Raw genomic sequence first — 22,212 nt, forward strand, 5'->3', positions numbered from 1 at the left:
CGATGAGCTAATGGTGAAATATATATCTCTTCATTCACATGTTCAATAAATTTGGGGAGGACCACTCAGATCATAGCAACGTTATCCTAGGAGAAAGGCAATGAGCTTCTGAGCCCACACATTGGGAAGTGGGGATGCTCATGTTCCTGAAAATGTAGGGTCTTATGATGACCCAGTAGACATGGTGGTGGGGCCTGGAAGAAGAAGGCCTGTCCCAACTCCAGCTGTGGGGGGTTCTAGCTGGAGGCACTAGTGGGAGGCAAGCTAGACACCAGGCTTCTAGGCTGCATAGTCCAGATCCCATCAGCTTCATTCTGTAACTCCCCTTTCACTGTCACCTTTTCTTTTCAAAGCCACATGCTCAGTGTTGGGGACAACGAGGAAGTGTGTGGTTCATCCTTCACTCCCTATTAAACCTCTCTGAGTCACGGGGCTGGGTTTGTGTTAGGTCCTTGAAAAATGTCAAATCAGAACTTGACACCTTTGACACTCCAGTTCTTAGGAAAATGGCTGTATTTGTGAGCTGTTTAAATATTACTGATACCCTTTGCCTGAGTGTTGCTGCCCCTTATGTTACTGAAGTGGGGCCAGGGAAGGGATCTGATTTTTAGTGAATGCCTGGTAGGCATCAAGTAGATATTGTTTCACATAATTTTCAGAATGGTGCTGGAGTTGATCATTTCTTTCATTTTAATTATGAAAAGACTGAGGGTTAGAAACTTGACCAAGGCACATGGTTAATAGTGGTATGCACGAACATGTGTGCATAGATATTCACACACACATACCTGTGTCAAGTATGAAACATTGGATATTTAATCCTCAAACAACACCAAGGGTGTAGGTAGACTTAACACTCCCATTTTAGAGATGAGAACACTGATATACAATGAGGTAGCTAAGAGGCTGGATTATATAGCCAGTAAATGGTGAGTGCGGCCTTACTGTCTTAGCTAAGACTATTACCCTCTACTGCCTCGTAGTATGTATCTGTCTTTGTTGCCCAGGAAATTTGTTGGGAAAGCAAAAGCAAACACACCAGAGGCTCCAGAAAATTCAAAAGTCAATGCGTCCACCTTGTGATAACATGTGAGGGTCTCTGGGGACCAGTGGGGACACTCAACGGGCCAGCCTCTCAGAGCACAGTCTCCCACTTCCTAGGTATGTGTGCAAGAGGAAGCCCCCTTATGTTCACAGAGTTGGGGGTTCACATGCTTTATTAAACTTAAAAAAAAAAAGAAAAACGAAAAATTGCTAAAGAAAATGGAAATGCCCCTAGGAATCTTGAGTTTAAAATTTTGCACCAGTTCTGCACCATCCTCAGCACAGGCAATGCATGGAATCTAGAGAGAAAGGAAGTGCACCCCACTTGTTTAGATCCGGAGGGAAATCTTGCTATGCAAAGCTGCTGGGACATCAAAAATTCTTTAAAGAACATTTTGGGTATATGTGGATGGATCCAATTTTCCACCAAATGTGGACAGCGTGTGTGTGGAGAATACAGGGCAAAGAGCTGGCTTTGTTATTGGCTGGGAGTCCCGCGATGAGGACTGGGCCTCCACTGTGTCCTGAGCCTGTTCAGAAACGCATGTCCAGAGGAGGATGCATGTGGATGTATGCATGGCGGTGTGAGGATGCATGTGGTTGTGTGCAGATGCATAGATGTGTGTGGATGTGTGCAGACATGTGTGGTTGCATGTACAGGCCTGTGGGCTGACTAGGCCTGTGCCTTCCTGGGGGAGAAGAACACAGTGCTGGTGATTTGGAATCTGGCCTGAGAGTAGATCTGCTGGGCTGTGTTCCTTCTCTGCCATGGCTCCTGACTCCGTGGGTGGCCTCGGCAATTTGGGAGGAAGAACCTCCTGCCTGTTGCATCTGTGAGGCTGGGGGGAAGGGTGTGGCTGGCGTAGCTTCCACCATTGTCTGAGGACCCCCTCAGTGTTGTTGACTGAAAGTGTTCTAAAGTCTGAGAAGGAAGAAAGATGATGGGAGGCTACTATGAATAATAAAAAAGACATGATCATGGTTAGAACCAAGTGTGTGGAACAATTCATTCCAGCTATTCCAGCTATTATTAGTAAGATTTCTACTTAGAATAGTGTAAGTAAAAATTCATTCCCAAACTCAAGCTATAGCTACCAACATGTCTTTCATTTTTTCCAGTTAATCACTGAAGCACTCTCCTGTTAGCAGAAAGTCCAACATAGTCCTCTCTCTTTGAATTTCCTAAGAACCCAGAAACTTAAACCATCCAAAGGTGAAGGAGAAGAGGTTGTACTGGCTACTCTTTGGTGCCACCTTACCTCTCCAGATCCCACGACAACCCTCCTCTACCATGTGCTGCCCCGGCCGCCAGTGTGCTGTGTCTCCAGACTCCCTACTCTGGCTGCTGATGGGTTTGGTGAATAGGAAGCTAAGTGCTCTGAATTTGTCTCTCTGTTTCTACTTCGGTCTCCCGTTCTACCCCCACCCTGCACAGTTCATTTCCTGTGATCCTTTTAACTTTTAATACCACAATAGGCTTCCCTACTCAAAACTCTAAGATGACTTTCCGCTGGGTTTCCAGTAATGTCTAAAGTTCTTCCTGTGGCCTGCAGATCCTGTTAATCAGCCCCTGCCCTCTTCTCCAATTCGCTGCCTGATATTTTCTGCTGCTCAGAATGCTCTATCTGTCTATCTATCCGTCCATCCGTCCATCTACCCACCCACCTATCCACTCTTCTCCTCTCTCTCCATCTGTTTCCTATCTGTCTGTCTATCTATCTATCTTGGCCCCCCTCCATTCTCGGTGCCCAGTGCCTGGCACTTCAGGGGCACTTTGTAGATGTTTGTTGAATAAAAAACATAATCATTGAACAGGTCCACACATCCTCTTGAGGATGCCTTCCCCTGGGGACATGCAGGGATGGGCTACATTCCTGCCCCGGGGGCTTGGTCTCCAGATGCTCTCATCCTGTTTAGCTGCCTTTTCCCTTAAAATGAGATGCCCTGGGGTTTTGTTCAACACCTTGAACTAAGCTATTGGCCACACTGGAGGTTTCAGGGAGCCTTTGGCAACTAGTCCTCATTTTGACTCTATGGTTAGGGCCCTTTGTGCTAAGAAGCTCTGGGGCTACAAGAGCACCCCAGGAACACTGATCCTTATCTAAAGTTCTGGGGTCTCAGCTCACCTGTGCAATGCACTGGCTGCCTTATTACCCAGCTGGCTGGTCTCTCCTAGGATGATTCCCACCCCCTACCCCCGCCCACCATGGCACAAACAAGGCAACTGAATCCCGCAGGGGACAAAGACAGCCCCCTCCACACCCCAGTACACACATACAAGTGCAGGGAAGACCAGATGGCTGTTTGCAAAGGTTTCATCTGCCCTGGGGGAGAGGCAGGCAGAGAAGCAGGCACCTGTGCTCTCCCACTCGGCCGCAGGTTCAGGCCCCGTCCTGCTGCCCGGGCAGTGCCAGGCTGCTGTGGCTTGCACTGTACACCTGGACAGCCCCTCCTCTTGTCTCATGGCCGCCATTCTCTCTCTGCTGCCTGGGAGGTTCAAGACACAGGTTCAGAGGAGCTGCTTTCCTCAGGTTCCGAGCCTATAGCTGGCATCCTCCGCTGGCCACGCCGCTTCTCTGTGATTGGATGGAGCTCTGGGGACTCTGCGTTCTGAGCTGGCCCCTGGGACTCACTTGGGCTTTCAGACTAATTATTTTCCAAGGCAGTTTACAGCTGGGTCATTTGTACTCATAATTTTTCATGACATAATGCACCAGAGATTTAACCCTTAAAAGAAAGGGGGGGGCGGGTAATGCCTCTGCAAAGGAATTCTATCTAACTGGCCTTCCTGGGCTGAGTTAGAGTCTGCTCTCTGGAAATCTGCTCCACCAGGTCAGGAGTGGGTGACATTCTCAGATGACCCCTAATCAGCCTGGGAGAAGAGGGACTTGAGGAACAGATGAGTGATGGAGGGGGTGCCTTCTAGCTATTGACACTTTGCACTGACTCTCCTCCTTCATAGCCTGTCACCTTTGACCTCTAAAGGCACTTGGTTTGGAGTTTTAGGAAGGGCAAGGCTAGACCATTTTCTCATGGGGCTCAGATTCAGACCCCTGTGCCTTGCGAGAGGGTCCTGCCTCATGGCCGGAGGTGCAGATTGCCACCCCATCCCAAGTGGACCCTGGGACACCTTGTTCCCTTTCTTCTTTGTCCCACAATCTGTCCCAGGCAGGCAAGGCTCCTCGTATTGGCTGTTGAAAGAGATCCAGAAGCCCACAGGAACTCCAGGGCTATGACACCCGTCCCCTGCCAGCCTCTCCCTCCCTGTGAGATGTTCCCCAAGGTCCTCCTCCTCCAGAAGGCTCCACAGAGTACACAACTGGGTTGACGCTCTTCTCTGAGGTGGGGGCACCCAGCTGATTTAGTGGCCTTTCAAGTGGATGTGTATTGTTTATTGGAAATGCCCATTATTTATGGTGGCTCATGGCCCTAAAAGCATAGGCACAGGCTGTTTTTAGGAAAAAACCCTAATAAATAACAAGCAGGCCTGTGATTTATCAGTATGGAGGTGGGGAGCCAATGCTCACTTCCAGTGGGAGCAGAGAGCTCTAAAAAGACCAGATCCTCCTTCCAGAGAACTTGGAGGAAATTCCTGTCAGGATTGTGAGATCTGAGTACAAAGGGTTCAAAGGAGATTATAAAAGAAAATCAAAGACAGGTGCCCTTCCATACTCCATCTTGCACACCCCCCCCTTTTCTGGCTGAATCTACAAGGAACATGTTCCAAATTGTCAGGCCCTTAGACCTGATTACTTGTATTTAAGGAGATATCAGTTTTAATTTTCTTATCTCCCCAAAATTTAAGTGAGAGACAAAATGGAATTAAGTCACCGTGGAATTGGCTGCCCCGGACATATTGGTCTTGGGTTCAAATTTCTATTAAGAAATTCTCCCTCTCATCTTTCTCCACTTTCTCCCGTTCCGACTTCCTTCTCCGCCTTCCCTCCTCTCTCTCGGTCTCTGCCCGGTCTCTCTGATTTGTAAGCTGGTTACAGAAGCTGCCACAGGCAGTCTCTGTTCATGCTTCTGTGTCCATCTCTCAGCATATCCCCCCCCCCCCCCAAGAACAAATCCAGAATTTTCCAACCACTGGGAAGGAGAGCAGATTCTAATGCATCTGCACTGAAGACTCGATGGAGGGGCAAATGAGGGGGTCCTGCTACCAGTTACACAGCAGAAATGAATGAAGTTTCCCTGGGCATCTGCACATGCGCGCGCGCACACACACACATGCACACACACGCACACACACATACACCCACACCCACACTCACACACTCTCTCACACCCCCGCCCACACATACTCCCACACACTTCTTTGGTGCCAGTTGCCCTGTCTCTGGCTCCACCCTCCCCCTCCTGTCATGCTGACTGTTGACTTTGGCCCTTTCTAGGCCCTGAACTAACCCTGCTGCTCCTGGTTTTCATCTTCTGTAGGGAAATGTAGCTCTCTCTCAGCTGCTCCTCTTGTATCTTCATACCCCTATATCATGCTCAGAAAACAGAGGCCCCGCCTTGCAATTTTCCCTCTTTGGAATGTGACAGGGGATTTTTAGTAAATGGCAAATATTTTTTCACTCTTTCACTTCCTGGCTGTGTGATCTTAGCTTTTGAAACCTCTCTGATCTCAGTATCTTTCATCTGCAACAGTGAGACGTGCTACCTCCCTCACATAGATAGGTGGGGTTTAGACGCAGTACGTGCACTTGTGTGACGCTCCAGGTAGAGCAGCTGGTACAGTGTGGCAGCCCCTTCCCCTTGGCCCTGCGGCCCCACCCCCCTTCCGAGGTCACTGTTGTGCTCTGTCCCTGGTGTTCTCTGCTGTGGGAGTGTGCCAGGCCTAGGCCAGCTGGAAGTGCCAGGGAGGCAAGTCCGGCCATGACCTTCAGCCACTGAGGGAGCCCTCTTGGGCTCCGAGGTGGGCCTCAGTATCTGAGAGGGTCCCTAGTGGAAGTGAGCCCCAGTTGCCTGCACCACCAAAAACAGGACGCACCCACAGACTGGTCCCTCCCTTCTGTGTCACTACCTCCTCCCCTACCCAACCTCCCAGACAAACTACTTACTCCCAAATCCTTATCTTAGAGGGGAACTCAAATGGCACAGACAATCTATGGAAACTACAATCCAGCATGATCTGGATGTTGAAGGACACACAGGATGGGTGCATGAGGCGAGGGGACAGGGATTGTGGGAAAGAGAACAGAGTCCTTTGTCCACTTTTCCAATGTTTCTTATGAAAGCTCTGTGAGTCAGGGGAGCAGGAGGGTCTGCACCCAGTTTCAGCTGGACACAGAACTCACCTGGCCTTGGCCCTTTGGCTCTGCGCTCAGCACTCTTTCAGGCCACAGGTACCAAGGCACATGGCGCAGGCTTGGTGCTTTTCATCTGCCCTAGAAACTTCTTATCTTTGTCGAGCTATTGTCATGCTCCTTGGGGCTGCTTGGTGGGCTCCTTGGACCCACCATAAATAACAGAGATGTTCCTAATGGGAAATTCCAAGGATTTAGAGGTTCCTCCCAGGAACCAGGGACAGTGGCCCTGATTGTAAAATCACTTCTGATAAATGCTTTGTATGATCAGATCAGTTGGCTTCCTGCAAGGAGATTTTCCTATAGGTATCAACTATGTCAGGAAAGATTCCTGAGAACTAAAACCTATTAACCAGGCATCGAGAGTAAGAACTGTCACCAGCCACATTTGATAATTTCTTATAATTTCTTATATGTGCTTGTAACCCAAACCACTACACCCTCCCCAGGACCTCTGTTCTTCACTCAAATGAAATTATAGCAGCAAAGAGACTGTGCATATTAATAGTATATTCATTGCTGCTTTCTATCTAATTTAATATAAATAGTAATTTGCATTCAAATGATATTCAGTGGCACTCCCTCTTAGCATTGTGTGAGCTGTCCTCTGGAGAGTCCCGTGGGTCTTGAGTCTCTATGAGGTTTCTTCTCAGTGATTCTCAGGGTCCTCCTCAGGGAAATTCTCAGGGAAACTCAGTAGATTTCTCTGCTTGGACCTAGTAGAACACACTGACACTGGGACCCTGAGTTTGAGACATTAAACTCAGGCTGTGTTTGTTTCACTAATCTGATGATCCTTCATCACTTGAGCAGTGAACACAGGAGGTCTCAGCCAATCCAGAGGACATATAAATGAATGTTTCCTGCTAAAATGAAGGAGGACAGAAAGAGGAACGATGCGCCGGTTCTCAAGACAAGTCTTTCTTGCCTCTTAACGCGAGTGGTTAACAAGCCTTTTTTGTCAGGGACTTTTGTTGAAGTAAAGTCTTTTGGAACTTGCCTATACAGATAACACCTGAATTTCCTCATGAATCAAGGTTGGTGGGAGGAAGCTCTGCCTGCTCAGACCTCCCTTTAAGGGGCCACTTGTGAAACCATGGCTGAGTGGATAACAGGCAGGGAGTGGAGGGAGAAAGGGGAGGTACCCTTCACCTTCGGTGGTCTCCTATTTCCTGTGAGCCCTTTGGCACCTTCCAGGTGAAGTCAGTTCTAACATGCTAGAGAGCCAGCTCTCTTGGTTTCCACTTGGAAGGCATAACCTGAGGGACATGAGCTCATGTTGAAGAGTCAGAATTCTGGTGAGGTGAGAAATCTGTTTCTCAGGCTTAATAGTTTTGCTCTTCTCTTCCAGAGGTTCCAAAAACAGAACAGACTTTTGAAGAGCGCCTGATACTCAAAGCTTTCTTGCTAAAATTTGTGAATGCCTACTCCCCCATCTTCTACGTGGCCTTTTTCAAGGGGAGGTGAGTATATTAGTGTCATTCATGGAAGGGCACATTGTCACTAAGAATTCACTAGAGTCTACACTAGTGTCAGCCTGTCCCCGTTATCAATTCACAGTCTCATTCCCAACTGTGTACCCCAACTGTCTGTTCATGAAGCAATGACATTGGTATTAAATCATATATATATATAGAGAGAGAGCATTGATATTGAATCATATACATGCATAGATATTAAATTATATATATAAATTATATATATTTATATATATAATTTAATATATATATATGGGTTTATTATGGAAAGGAGAAAGAAAAAAGAGAGGCATCTGCATAGTCACAGGTGGGCAGGAGGAGAGCAGACTGCTTTAAATCATTTGAATTAGTATCTTCAGATTCTAATAAATAGGAAAACACTACAAGGATTTGGCTCTGAATCCTGAAGGGCTACTCTTAGAGATATGTACCTCCCAATTTTGAGGATGATGCAGGATGATGCAGGAGGGAATTTCATGTCCAGCAGGTAGCTTTTAGATCGTTTGATGTAATTCTGATGTTGTCTGGAGTTAATGCAGACTTCACAGATTGAGACTATCCTCATTGTAGATGCTAGCCACAAGCTCTGAGGTTCCCAGGTCACTCATCATCCTGACCAATTGGCTATAGCTACTAACCCCTTGGGTTCAATAATTCATAAAAATAACTCACAGAACTCAGGAATAATGCAGCTACAGGCATAAATGTAATTAAAAGTACAGTTTTATTATAGCAAAGGTATGCAAAGCCAAACCAGCAATTGGGAGAGGCACACAGGATGAGGACCAGGAGAGTCTTAAATAGAAGCTTTCGTGTCTTCAGGACATATCAGCTTCCTGGTACATCAGTATATATCACCAACCAGGAAGTTCATCCTGGCTTCAGTGTCCCACATTTTTATTGGAGTTTCATTACATAAATGTGATTGAATAATGTGTTTGGCGTTGAAATCAATCTCTAATCCTCCACCCTCCCCTTGAGATCAGGCTGCTGTTATGTGAGTCTGTGCCCTAACCCTGTAGCACATGCTTAGCCTTTGTGGCATTGGCATTGTGGCTCCCCTTCCCTGCTCCTCCCCCCATCCTGATTGATATCATTAGCATAAACTTAAGTATAGTCCTTGGGGCCCACCATAAATAACAAAGATACTACTAATGGGAAATTCCAAGGATTTAGAGTTTCCTCCCAGGAACCAAAGACAGTGGCTCTGGTTTTAAAATCACTTCTGATAAATACCTTGTATGATCAGATCAGTTGGCTTCCTGCAAGGAGATTTTCCTGTAGGCATCAACTATGTCAGGAAAGATTTCTGAGAACTAAAAGCCTATTAACCAGGCATAGAGAGTAAGAACTATCATCAACCACATTTGATAATTTCTTGTAAATGTGATTGTAACCCAAAAACCACAACACTCTCCCCAGAAGGACCTCTGTCCTTGACTTAAATGAAATTATAGTAGCGAAGAGACTCTGCATATTAACAAGTATATTCATTTACTATAAATGGTAAATTGCATTCAAATGATATTTCAGGCCAAAGTAGAGGGCCCTGGCCCTTAGATAAACTTGTGGCACAGTGAAAGTCTGGGTCAACAACACTGTGTCTGCAATAAGAGCTATATTAAGAGGTGTGAAGGAAGTGAACAGAAACAAAGGGAAGTCTTCACAGAGAAGTAAAGATTTAACCTGAGCCTTAAATAGATGAGTAGGATCTCAACAGGTGGGTGAGGGAATGACATTTGGTTAGTGGGATTCTTCTGATTACCTGTCTGTCTCCATGAATAATTTTTAGGTTCCATGATTGATGCTTACTTTTCTGCTTCACCCTCCTGCCCGGTCTTCTCTTATACCATTAAACTAGACCCTTAAGCCTTAGAAAAGGGATGAAGCAGAGTTGTTCTGTTCCTTTGAATGTTTTTAGTGAGAAGTTTAGATTTTTCTTTTTTTTAAAGATTTATTTATTTATTTATACAAGCACTGGGTACAGTCAGAAGTGTGGGAGGGTAAGAGAATCCACCAGAGCCAGAGCGGGGAACAGAACAGGCAAACTGATGAAATACACTACTGAGGGGAGCAGCAGGCATGGCAGGAGAGGTCTGTGCACCATGTGGGACCCTCGCAGGCAGCCGGGGATCAAATTGGCGCTGCAGAGGCTGCGGGCATCTTCGTAGCTCAGCGCTAAACCACTGCGCCACCGGGGAGGCCCCAAGTTTAGATTTTTCTTTCCTGACCCCAGGAATCTACACTTGCAACTTTAGTACAACTCATCCTTTATTTACTAGGAAGCCAGAGCCCTCACTGAGGTGTTGAGATCAGAACTAAATGCTTGACACTAGTTACGGGATGAAGGTCCACAGACAGTACAATCCAAACTTCATTGTGTTTAGACTCCGAAGTTATTGGCGTACACACACACACACACACACACACACACACACACACACACACACGTGCGCATATGACACACATGCACTCACTATTACCTTCCTAGCCTCACACCAGACCTAGCCTTAGCCCCTTTCTCTTGGAGTTTGATCACGTTAACAGGTGAACCCTAGGTGTGATAGGTGATCACTAACTGGTAACAAGGCCTGAACTCATATTCCTGGGCAATGTTGCACTTGCCTTGGCCAATACTTTTCAAGAAGGACTTTGAGTGGTGACTATTCCATGTGGAAGGCTTACCCTAAAGCAGCCTTGTCTTTCTCATTCTCTAACTCTTTCCATTTTCTTAATTTCAGGTTTGTGGGAAGACCTGGAAGCTATGTCTACGTGTTCGATGGGTACCGCATGGAAGAGGCAAGTACAGCACTGGTGTATCTTGCTCAGCTCGTGGTCTGTAGGCCACCCCCCCCCCATGCTTTTTCTCATCACACCGTGGCTCAATTCATGCCCTTGCTTCTCTGAGCTCCACTGGCTCTAACTGCGCCTTCCTGTATCTCCTCCCTGCAGTGTGCTCCCGGGGGCTGCCTTATGGAGCTCTGCATCCAGCTCAGCATCATCATGTTGGGGAAGCAGCTGATCCAGAACAACATCTTTGAGATCGGAGTCCCGTATGTAATGAACTCTTCCCTGTCCTTGCTGCCAGGGCCTTACCCAGTAGTGCCAGACTTTCAGCAGAGTTTTCGTGCTTCTACTAGCAGGGATTGATTATTTACTCCTCCCTCCACTAACTTGGCCTGTGAGTCAGGGCTTCCCCCCATATCTTATTTGCCAGTCTCTGTTGAGATGTTTGAGGCTTAGAAAGATGAAGCACTTGCTGAAATACACACAACTAGTGAGTGGCAAAGCTAGGAATCAGGTACTTCCGATTTTAAAGAGCTTAATATTTTTAAGTTATTGTTTTCTCAGTGAATAAGTGAAAGAAATTTTCAATATAATGCATATATTATGCAAATGTTTAAAACATAATATTATCATTTAGGATAATCTCTAAGATTGTGGAATACATGATCATAGGTGGGGAAAGGATGAATAATTAGTGAAAGACAGGATGGGTTTTCATGTGGATTCTCTCTTTTCTCACATGCTTTTATACAAGTTTTACAGAAGGGCTTCTTTCAATTAAATTTTGTCATGAAAATAAAAACTGACTCACAGACACAGAACCTAAAAGAAAAGAGCAAGTGAAAATCTACTTTCAGGTCAAAAAACAAAAACAAAAACATATAACCCCTCAGCCTTTTTGGTGTTAAAGAAGAATCTGTTTCAGGGAATATTTTTAGCTATCCTAGCATCAGAGGGCCAGGATAACAGAAATGATCAGGGTTAACTGACTCATAGGCTAAGGCCAATTCTGCTTAGGAGGACAGAAAAAATTGTACCATCTCTGAGTTCTTTGCAAACCCCTTGTAAGGATGAACCATTTGAGGATGTAATCATGCGATGGCTCCATAGAATTAGGTGATGATACTGTCACCCATTCTGTCTCCTATAGGAGATGTTTATATATATATATATATATATATATATATATATATATATTATCTCCTGAGAAGTCCTACAATAAAGAAACTTGTTTAATCCCTATCTTTCCAAATGTATTCACATTGCTGACCAGGATTCTTTGTTGTGGACACTGAAATCTACTTCAACTATAATAGCTTAAGTAGCAAGGAAACTTAATAATAATAAGTAACTAATAGAATATTTTTAAGGATCAGAGAGCCACATTCTGAGCTTAGATAGCTGTGATTAATAGTGTCTATGCTGCAGGAGGAACTGTAGGAATACCACTGCTTCCTCCTCTTGACTCATGTGGCTCAGATATTAGAAGAGGAGAATTACACAACAAATTGTACAAAAGATAAGAATTGCACCCAAAAAACTGCAGTCTGACTTTAACCAGCCATTGTTACCAGTTTGAGCTGCTATAGCAAAACAAACAAACAAACAAACAAACAAACAAACAAACAAAAAACATACTGGTTGGCTTAAACCATAGTCATTAACTTATCATCACTCTGGAGGTCATGAAGTCTAAGATCAAGTGTTAGCAGGTTTGGTTCCTGATGAGGATTTTTTTCTTAGCTGGTAGATAGTCTCACCTTACGGTGTGTTCAAGTGACCTTTTATATGTACACATGGAGGAGACAGCGCTGGTGTCTCCTCTTATAAGGACACTAATTCCATCCTGGGGCCCCACCCTTGTGATCTCATTTAAATTTCATTACTTTCCAAAGCCCCTCCCTCCTAATACAATCACACTGGCAGTTTGGAAGAGATGCAAATATTCAATCCATAAAACTAGCCTTTTTTTTTTCAGCCTGTGTGCAAAATTTATATACAGTTAGATAGATAAAAGTACGTATGCAATGAAATGACCCTTATCTTCTTAGAGTAGATTTTTAGTTTGGGAGACAAAATAGACTGCATGAGACTGGATGACCTCTTTGTGGTGCAGATTGTCAGACGTCAGAGTATGTCAGACGTCAGAGTAGGGTCAGGCATTTTGGAGTCATCAAACTCCTTCTTGAATAGAGGGGTTCCTTCCAGCTTGTGTCTGTGTCTTGAAAGAAGGCTGCCACCATCACCTACCAGATTGTCTACCATTATTTTGTTTAAAAAAATAATTTCCTTTGGGGATGGATATATATTTTCTAAACAAACAACAGACTGACTTGAGCTTATCAAAAACACCTCCAAGCAGGTGGTGCTGCCAATGGGGAAAGTCAGATTCAGATTTGGCACCTCTCTGACCAAGGTCTTGGACATGTCAGGGTCACAGCAAAGGCAAGAGCCCAGACTCCCTCTAAATTTATTTAAAGGTTGCTGATTCCTAGGTTGATTCCTTGGGCTGAGTGGAACCACTGGACTATGTAGGATTCAACTCCTCTTTCCAGGGAAACTGCAGTCAGTGCTTCCATGTGGGGGGTATAATTGGCAGGAAGATACCAGAGAGTGCTATTCCTTTGTCTTTCTTGGAGACACACTTACAGAGCTAAGTTATAATGGAGAAAATTTAGTTGACCTGGAAAGAAAACCCTTTTCAATGAAGGGAATGAGAATACTCAACATTCCCTTTAACCCCTTGCCAGCCCAGTCTCCGGAATGACTCTCACCATCATCCAGCATTAATTAGGCTGAATGCTGGGGTGTTTTTCTGCTCCTACCCTGGGATAGCTCCAGGAAGTCCTTGGGCACGTGCTTTTCTAGGAAGAAGACTGGTGAGAACATTGGTGTCTCAGCATCTCATTCCACCGCCCTGCCAGGCCAGCCTCTAGTCGTCCATCGGGAAATCATAAGTCTCAAGAAATCAACCTTCTGAAACTGTGCCCCCTTTCCAGCTTTCTGATGGGAAGTCACGCAGAGATAGTCATCAAGCAAAGCTGGGGAGACACATGGTCACTGTTCCCCAGGAGCTTACCATCTCAGAAAGAGACCACATTTGCTATGGACAAACATCCAGAAAATATACAGACCAAAAAAAGATGTGAAAGCCACATCTGGCTCCTTTGAAGCCATGAGAACAGCCCCCCCCACTGCTACAAAGGAAAGTCTCCATTCTGCCTGCTTAGAACATCTGGAGGAGACACCTGCCCTTCCAGAACATGTTATTCTCTCTGGATGGAACTGTATACAGCTTGTAGACATGAGATGACCGTTTTTTTAATCCTTGGGCATCTGTTCTACACTTAGCTCATTCACTCTGGACCCAGAAGCCTTTTGTAGAATTTAAGAGAGGCTAGAACTCATGCATATGTTTGGGTAGTGTGCTGGCATGTTCTCCACCCAGCAATTCCTTTAGTTCCATGACAGATGAAACTAACACATGGCTCTTTGCCTTGAGGGCTAAATGTTCTTGTTTATGTTTGATGTGAGTTTAATATGCTACTTTACAATGATGGCAACTGCATAGTAAGTCTTAACGCTGTGGGCAGTCTTTATGTCTCAATGTCCTCATCGCTTGATGAAAATAATAGCACTCATCATTATTCTAAGGTGATCTCATTCCAGCTGTAGCATTCTCTGAAACTTTCTTCTAGTGAAACTCACTGTCGATTCCAAATACAAGTCATTTCTGTTTCAAAAGATCTGGCTTTTTTTTTTTTCAGTTTCTAGTCTGCTAAAGGACACATACAACAGAGTTGTAGTTAAATTTGGAATGTAGCACTAAAGTTCTGCCAAATCCTAGGGTCTTCTAACTCTAAAGCTCTTTATAATTCTGCAGGTCATATTGTGTGTTTGGCCACATGAAATCACCATGATTATGGTCACTGCATCTCCCACCCCCTGCTCTGAGCCCAGTCTTAATAAATGAGACCCATTCAATCCAGAAGTCTAGTTAGCCTTATGGTATCCTTATATATGAAATGTACTTGAGAAATAAGAAAAAAGCAAGAATGAAAAAGGAGTCTTTATTAGGCAAAAGAGAGATGATGGTTGAGCCTGACATTGAGGAAGGAATACTATAAATTACACATTTAGACCCAGTAGTCTTTAACTCTTTGATGGAGGTAGCACTTCTCTCCAGGATAGAGATTGGGTGGTTTAATAGGTGTGGATTTAAATTCAGGCATACAATATACTCAGTGTGTGTCCTTGGGGAAGTTATTCTAGAAATATTTTCACCCAACATGGTTATATAAAAATGCATCTTGAATATAAACTCAACACTCTAGAAAATAGAAAATATGAATATCTGGGAAAGAAAGAAAGATCTACTCTTGGGGGTTCCAGGGAGCCCATGTGTTACTGAGCATCATTAGCTTTTATGTTTAAAGTGTTATGAGTCCAGGGAATGAGACTGAAAAGATCCACTTGAGAACATTGTTTCTGGGTCCAGTGGCTTTTGATTCACATTTTAGCTCAGGTGTATCTTCAGATTTGCATCAAAATTTTTCCCCAAGAAAAAGCATGAATCTTAGAAGCCAGATTAGACTTTTTAAACTAGAAGCAAGTATGAGGAGCTAAGTAGGTGATCATGCCTGGTAAGGCTATTTGGCATAAAATATATAATGATTATATAATTAAAGGATTGATTATACTTAGTATTCATCATCTGCTTCGGAAAACAATTTTCAGAGATTTTCCCAAAGAAAATTTTAAAATGTAAAGACTGTCAAATTGACCTTAAGTAATAGGTCAGGTCTCAGTTATAATTCGTCTAGGCCCTGAAGGGGCAACATTCTTACTAGATTCTGTGTGTGTTTGTGTGTGTGTGTATGTGTGTGTAACATTGTGAAAAGCATAACCACAATTTTGCAGAATTTTATAATCCTGCAGGCTCCTTCAACTAGATTGCGCCTAAACTTCATTTGTGAGCCAACTTTAAATTTTCCCGCAAACCTGCCAAAACAACTCTTTGTATATTCGTTTCCTCTAGCCAATTCACTTATCTAAATCCATAGAATTTCTGAAAATGAACACACTAATACCATGATTAGCAAATAACAGTTAAGAAGAACTATAATAAGAAAACACCACTAAACAACCAATGACATCAGCCTAAGACTGGGTTCTCTTTGATAAAAGGAAGATGTAGAGCCTTGGGTGAGATGCCCAACTCCTGCCAGCAGCCTGGGGTTTCTCCTGGCTGGCATTGGAGGCACTGAGTGCAAGCAAGATAGGAAACCACTCTTCTGAGAAGCTTTAACAAAAAGGTGGGTGGGTGTAGAGACCTGCTGTGTGGTCCACTAGCGGGAATGTGTCCTTTGCTCGAGAAGCGTTCCTTCAGACCAGAAATGTCGCCTCTTAACCCCACAGATCGCCACAAGGCAGCACAGACCAGGCATGTCCTTGGATGCTGGACAGCCACCCTTTGGGACCCGGGATCAGCTTTATCAGCTCTCCCAGATGTCTCCCTTTGGCCATGGATAATCTGACAGGTGCCCCAGACAGGGTTGCTATGGAATCCTTCCACCAGACAGTCCCACCTTTGGTTCTAGAGACCCTGGCGGTAGACAAACAAAAGGAGACACTCAAGACTGGGACACCAGGCGCTTTACAGGCAGCTCTGCTACTGATGAGGACATGATAATAGATAGATTGGGGATTTGTGGTCTGGCTTTGGACTAGCTACACTCACGCAAGCCCATGCTCCTGGGGCCGGGCAAAGAGTGGCAGATGCTTTCCAGAGATGCTGAGTGGTTATGGCTCAAAATAGTGCTCAGCACCTTCTGAGACAACTTCAGACATGGTGAGCGCATGCGGATGGACTTTCATGTGTGCTGTTTATTAGCTGAGTCCACTGGTGGAATTCCCTCACCATCTCCCTGCACACACACACACACACACACACACACACCTGTCCCATGTATGTTTGTAGAAATAGATTTTTGGATCCAGACATACCCCATCACATCCCAATTCCTCTATAGTTTTATCTCAAACTTAGCTCCAGCATTTCTTATAGAAATATTGAAAACAGGCCTTTTATCATTCAGAAAGATGCTGTATGTGTGTGTGTGTGTGTGTGTAAATGCTCCTTTTTTTTAAGCGCCAGACTCGCTCCTGGGCAGTCTAAGGTGGATAGACCTGACAGGTCAGTACTTCCCCTGGCAAACTCTCCCAGCACCCTTGTTCTTAACTGAGAAGTAAGCACCAGGTCACATCCACATTCCCCCCAAGACGGGCTATGCCCCTTGACACAGCCAGTGAGATTCTATAAACGTCCTGCTTTTTTTCTTTTTCATGTAACTGATAAATATGACATTTCCAGACATAAAACAGTCTCTCTTTAAAGCCATCACAGGCACAGGGTCTGTGTTTCCTTCAAAAGCTGTGGAATCTGGCCACGAATCACAAATGTCAGAGCAAGTTTGAACCTTGTCAGGTGTCAGGGAATATGGGCTCCGAGGTTCAGGGAATATGCCCTTCTTCTTGGCCCATTGTTTCTGCCTTTTGTGATGAGACTGCAGGGAACTGCCCAGGCCCAGAGTCCTGTAGCAGGGGGCCCAAGGTGTGAGGAAGCAAGGACAGTCCCTGGTCTTGGGGATGAGCCTGTGGGACACACACTGAGGATGGCTCAATGTTCTCAGCAGAGCTTCTCAGACTTGCCATTAAAAGGGACAGAAAAGCAACAGATGAAAGGACAAGGGGGTAACATCAAAGGAGTTATTTTAACGAGCAAGTGCATCACCCGTTCGGAATCATAATTTGAAATTTTCCACACAGCCCATCTGTATGTTATGCAACTTGCAGGATTCCTGTTAAATCCCGCTCTTGAGGGACTTTATTAATTTTTCTTTTTTAATGGTCACTGAGATCTCCAGGAGAGAGACTTCTGGGAAAAGGAGGGATTTATAAGAATTATTTATGGATTTGTTCCCCCTGCCCTCATAGTTTTTGACCTCCCACGGCCTATTACCTTGTTGGCGACATCATCCTTCCTGAAGCTCTCTCTCCTGCCCTTCTCTCTCCCACCCCTCAGCTGGCGGTTAGTCTTCTGTTCCCCTGACTTTGATTTTCTTGGAAGCCCTTGACCAGCGCCTTAACTGTCCATGTTCCCCTCCCTGCTTCATCCCCACATGATATTTGTTGCCAGGGTTGCTCTCTCCATAGGGATTCTCAGACCTCCAGCTCTACTCCAGATCTTTTTTCAGAGCTCTAGAGACATAAATTGCCCACCAGACTGCCCACTTAGTTGTTCATCCACCTGTAAGCTTCTCCTCCCCTCCTCAAATCTTCCTCTTCTTGGGTGCTCCCTATCTTAGCAAATGGTCCCATCATCCACATGTGTGCCCACAGACCCCATCAGTCAGCCTGCTCCCATTCTCCTTCCCTTCCCTTATACGATTTACCACCAGCTCCTGAATTCCACCTCCTAACCATGGCTTGGCCTGTCTCCTTCTCTTCTTGTCCATTGCTATCAACCTGGACCCTGCACTATCATCTCACCTGAAACTGCTTAGGCTGTTATAAAAAGCCTCAATGCCACAAACTTCCACTGCCTTTCGAGCCTTTTTAAAAACATTATGTTTATTGTGGTAACATTTGATTAACATTTGATTATCTCAGGGATATAGCTTCACACCTCCACAAATGTGATATCTCACCACACCCCATCTCCAAAGCTGCAGCGACCCTCCATCATCATCTATAGGGTCTCCTCCCCTTTTTGCCCCCATCCCCATTTCCACCCTCCCCCCACATCCCAACCTCCCCTTCTGGTAGTCTCAGTTCTACAGTCAGATATCAAGGGGTTGTTTTATTTTGTTTTTATCCATCCCATTGCTTGGTTTTTATATTCCACCTATGAGTGAATCATCTGGTATTTGTCTTTTTCCTTCTGACTCGTTTCACTTAGCATAATTCTTCTCCAGTTCCATCCATGTTGTTGCAAATGGTGAGCTTTCATCTTTTTCTTTATAACTGAATAGTATTCTATAGGGTAAATATTGATGTATTCTTTATTCATTCATCTCTCACTGGGCACAGGTTGTTTTCATAACTTGGCTTTTGTCAATAGTCCTGTAATGTGTAATGAGCATAGTGTTGCATATATCCCTTGGACTTAATATGGTTTTTTTTTATTCCTTAGGTAGCTACCTAGGAGAGGAATTGCTGAATCATATAGCAGATCTATTTTTAATGTTCTGACATACCGCTATACTGTTTGTCATAGAGTACTCTGCATTCCCACCAACAATGTCCACAACCCCACCAACACTTGGTGTTTCTGGCCTTTTTGATATGGGCCAGTCTCACAAGTGTGAAGTGGTATTTCATTATGGTTTTGATTTGTATTTACCTTGATAAGAATAATAATTACCTTTGATAATAAGTGATGATGAACATTTTTTCATGTGCCTGTTGACCTGTCTTCGTTGGAGACATATCTACTTAGCTCTTCTGCCCATTTTTTGATTGGGTTACTTGTTTTCTTGTTGAATTACATTAATTCTTTGCAGATTTTGGGTATCAACCCCTCATCAGATGGATGATGTACAAATATTTTTTTTCCATTCAGTGGGGTGTCTTTTTGTTTTAATGATAACTTCTTTTACTGTACAGAAGCTTTTAATTTGTTTATTTTTGCTTTTGTTTCCCCTGCTGTTGTAGTCGAGTCCCAAAGACATCGCTGAAGCCAGTGTTTCACCTGTGTTTTATTCTCTGTATTTTATGGTTTCTGGTCTTACATCCAACTCTGATCCATTTTGAAATAATTTTTGTGTGTGTTGTGAGTTAGTGGTCTAGTTTCACTCTTTTGCATTTGATTGTTGGTATTACCAACACCACTTGCCAAATAGACTTTTTAGTCACCATTGCATGTTCTTGGATCCTTTGTTATAAATTAACTGTATGTAGGAGTGTGGATTTATTTGTGGACTCTCAATTCTGTTCCATTGATATGCATGTTTGCTTTTATCCTAATATCACACTATTTTGATTACGGTTGCTTTGTACTATAGTTTGAAGTCTAAAAGTATTCTTCACCAAAGCAACATGGGATTGTTTTGGCTACTTAGGGTCTTTTGTAGTTCCACACAAATTTCAGTAATCTTTTCTCTATTCCCTTGGAAAAAGCTATTGGAATTTTTTTAGGGGTTGCATTCAGTTCCATGTTGTTTTCTTTATTTCTTTTTGTCCTTGGTTGCTGAAATTCATCCTTCAGGAACTTTCATGAGAAGGAATACATGAAAATATGGCTTTTTAAAACATTTTTAAAAATGTCTTTGCTTTTTTGCCTTTGTATTTTTTGTATCCTTTGACCAGGTATAAAACTCTATGGTAAAGAACTTCTCTGCCTCTTCATTGTTAATACATTTCCCTAAGTTTTCTGATGTCAAGGACTGATATTGATAATTCTATCTTTTTGATTTCAAATAATTTTTAGAGGATCTATGTTTTATGTAACTGGAAGTTTTCACATTTTTTCCTAGAGTTGTAAAATCTGTTGATGATGATGATGATGTGTGTTGATGGAGGCCCCTATTTTCATCCTTGTGCTAAGTGGGTCTTTCCAATCAGAAAATACATGTATTTCACCTCTGTCACACTTTCTTATCTGTCTTTTGTAATTCCCCCCCCCTTTTATCTGTCTTCCCATTCTGATTAAGTGTTGGGGTTTCTAGATTGATTAATTTTGAAAATATTTTCTATCCTACTGCCCATTTATCTTTCTTTTTTCTGAGAGCTTATAAAGTTCTAACATCCCATCATTTCATTGTACTTATTTCAGATTTAGAATTTCCCCAGTTCATTTTTCCCTCCAAAGTAAACATTTTGTCCCTCTGATATTGGGGAGTAGTAGTCACCTGGGTGATCTGGGTCAACAGAGACTTTAAGGTCTACTGTTCCTTAACAGAACATTGACCAGTCACTACTCTTCACTTGGTACCTTCAATTCCTGCGCCTTTCTGAGATTTTTCAGCTTGAGTTGGCTTGTATTTCTCTGCCATATTTCTTTCTTTTTTTTTTTTTTATAGAGGCATGCTTTATTTATTTATTTGTTTGTTTGTTTTGCCCATACATGCACTGGGCACAGCCAGAAGCACGGGAGGGTGAGAGAACCCACCAGAGCCAGAGCGGGGAGCAGAGCAGGCAGAAGGACCGAAGCACACTGCTGAGGGGAGCAGCGGGCGGCAGGAGGGGCCTGCGCGCCATGTGGGACCCTCCTCCAGTGGCCGGGGAGCAGCCGGGGATTGAACCGGCGCCGCAGAGGCTGCGGGCAGCTTCACAACCCAGCGCTCAACCGCTGCGCCACCGGGGAGGCCCTCTCTGCCATATTTCACTGTAAACGCTTGGTATTCAGCCATGACAACTTTGTTAAGTCCTTCATCCACCATCTATCTTCCAAGATATTCATTAACATCTTTCTCTTATACTACTTTACTCATTATTATTTTCTTTAACTTTTTGGTTTATATTTTTTATTCATTAACTATCATTTAAGTAGCCTCTCAGGAATGAATAGGGATATATGCATGCCTTCAACTTTCCATGTTTAATCTAAACCACTGATTATCTTTGCTTAAGATTTGGCCATAGAGTCTGATTACTGTTACCTGAAGCAGAAGTCTCAATATCAATTCTGATGATAGACCTTCCTTTCTTCCCGCCTCTTTCTCCTTTCTTCCTTTCTTCTTTCATGCTTCTTAATTTTCTTTTTTTTTTTTTTTTGAAGATTTATTTTTTTATTTAAACAAGCACTGGGTATAGTCAGAAGCGCAGGAGGGTGAGAGAATTCACCAGAGCCAGAGCGGGGAGCAGAGCAGGCAGAAGGACCAAAACACACTGCTGAGGGGAGCAGCGGGTGGCAGGAGAGGTCTGTGCGCCATGTGGGACCCTCCTCTGGTGGCCGGGGAGCAGCCGGGGATTGAACGGGTGCTGCAGAGGCTTCGGGCAGCTTCACAACCCAGCGCTCAACCATTGTACCTCCGGGGAGGCCCCTTAATTTTCTTCATCCTTGCTCTCTGTCTTGATTTATGGACAGGGTTAAGTCAGTTCACATTATTTGGCTTCAGAATATTTTGGCCCCATCTAGTTTTTCTCAATTTAAATTATCACAGAATTATATTACTTGCTGTTATTATGATTTTATTACCTGCTGCTTCTGTGGATCTCAACTCATTCCCTAACTCCTTCTGTGGTTATGATACTGAGGATGATGATGATGATGATGGTGGTGAGAGGGACAATGATAGAGATGTTGATTGAGCTCTTGGCATGTACAAAGTCCATATACATGTATTTTCTCCTTCAACTGTTCTTTACACTAGTTTATATTTATTTGCTCATATTATAAATAAGAATGATAAAGTTTATGAAGTTTTAATAACTTCCCCGAGAAAATATACCTTGATGGAATTGTGACAACAAAAAAGATTTTTTCCAACTACAACATACTACATCTGGATGGTAAGATACTAATCAGAGAAATTACGTTTCCAATAGTTTTCAGAAATTCTAACAACAGAAAGAGATGTCTAATGATATTG

The 22,212-nt window shown here is 43.8% G+C and overlaps 1 protein-coding gene across 2 annotated transcripts in view; it reads left to right on the forward strand.

The window, feature by feature from the left end:
* The window catches only part of ANO2 (anoctamin 2), a gene marked incomplete at both ends in the record, with an annotated part of 266,883 nt that overhangs the window by 209,809 nt on the left and 34,862 nt on the right, over nt 1-22,212 (forward strand). For both annotated transcript variants that reach the window (XM_084255831.1, XM_084255830.1), the window contains 3 exons: nt 7,705-7,816; nt 10,573-10,630; nt 10,784-10,884. In XM_084255831.1, coding sequence (XP_084111957.1) covers nt 7,705-7,816; nt 10,573-10,630; nt 10,784-10,884 — 271 coding nt within the window. The remainder of the gene's footprint in view (nt 1-7,704; nt 7,817-10,572; nt 10,631-10,783; nt 10,885-22,212) is intronic.

Source organism: Talpa europaea (assembly GCF_964194135.1).
Source record: "Talpa europaea genome assembly, chromosome: 15".
Taxonomy (NCBI): Eukaryota; Metazoa; Chordata; class Mammalia; order Eulipotyphla; family Talpidae; genus Talpa; species Talpa europaea.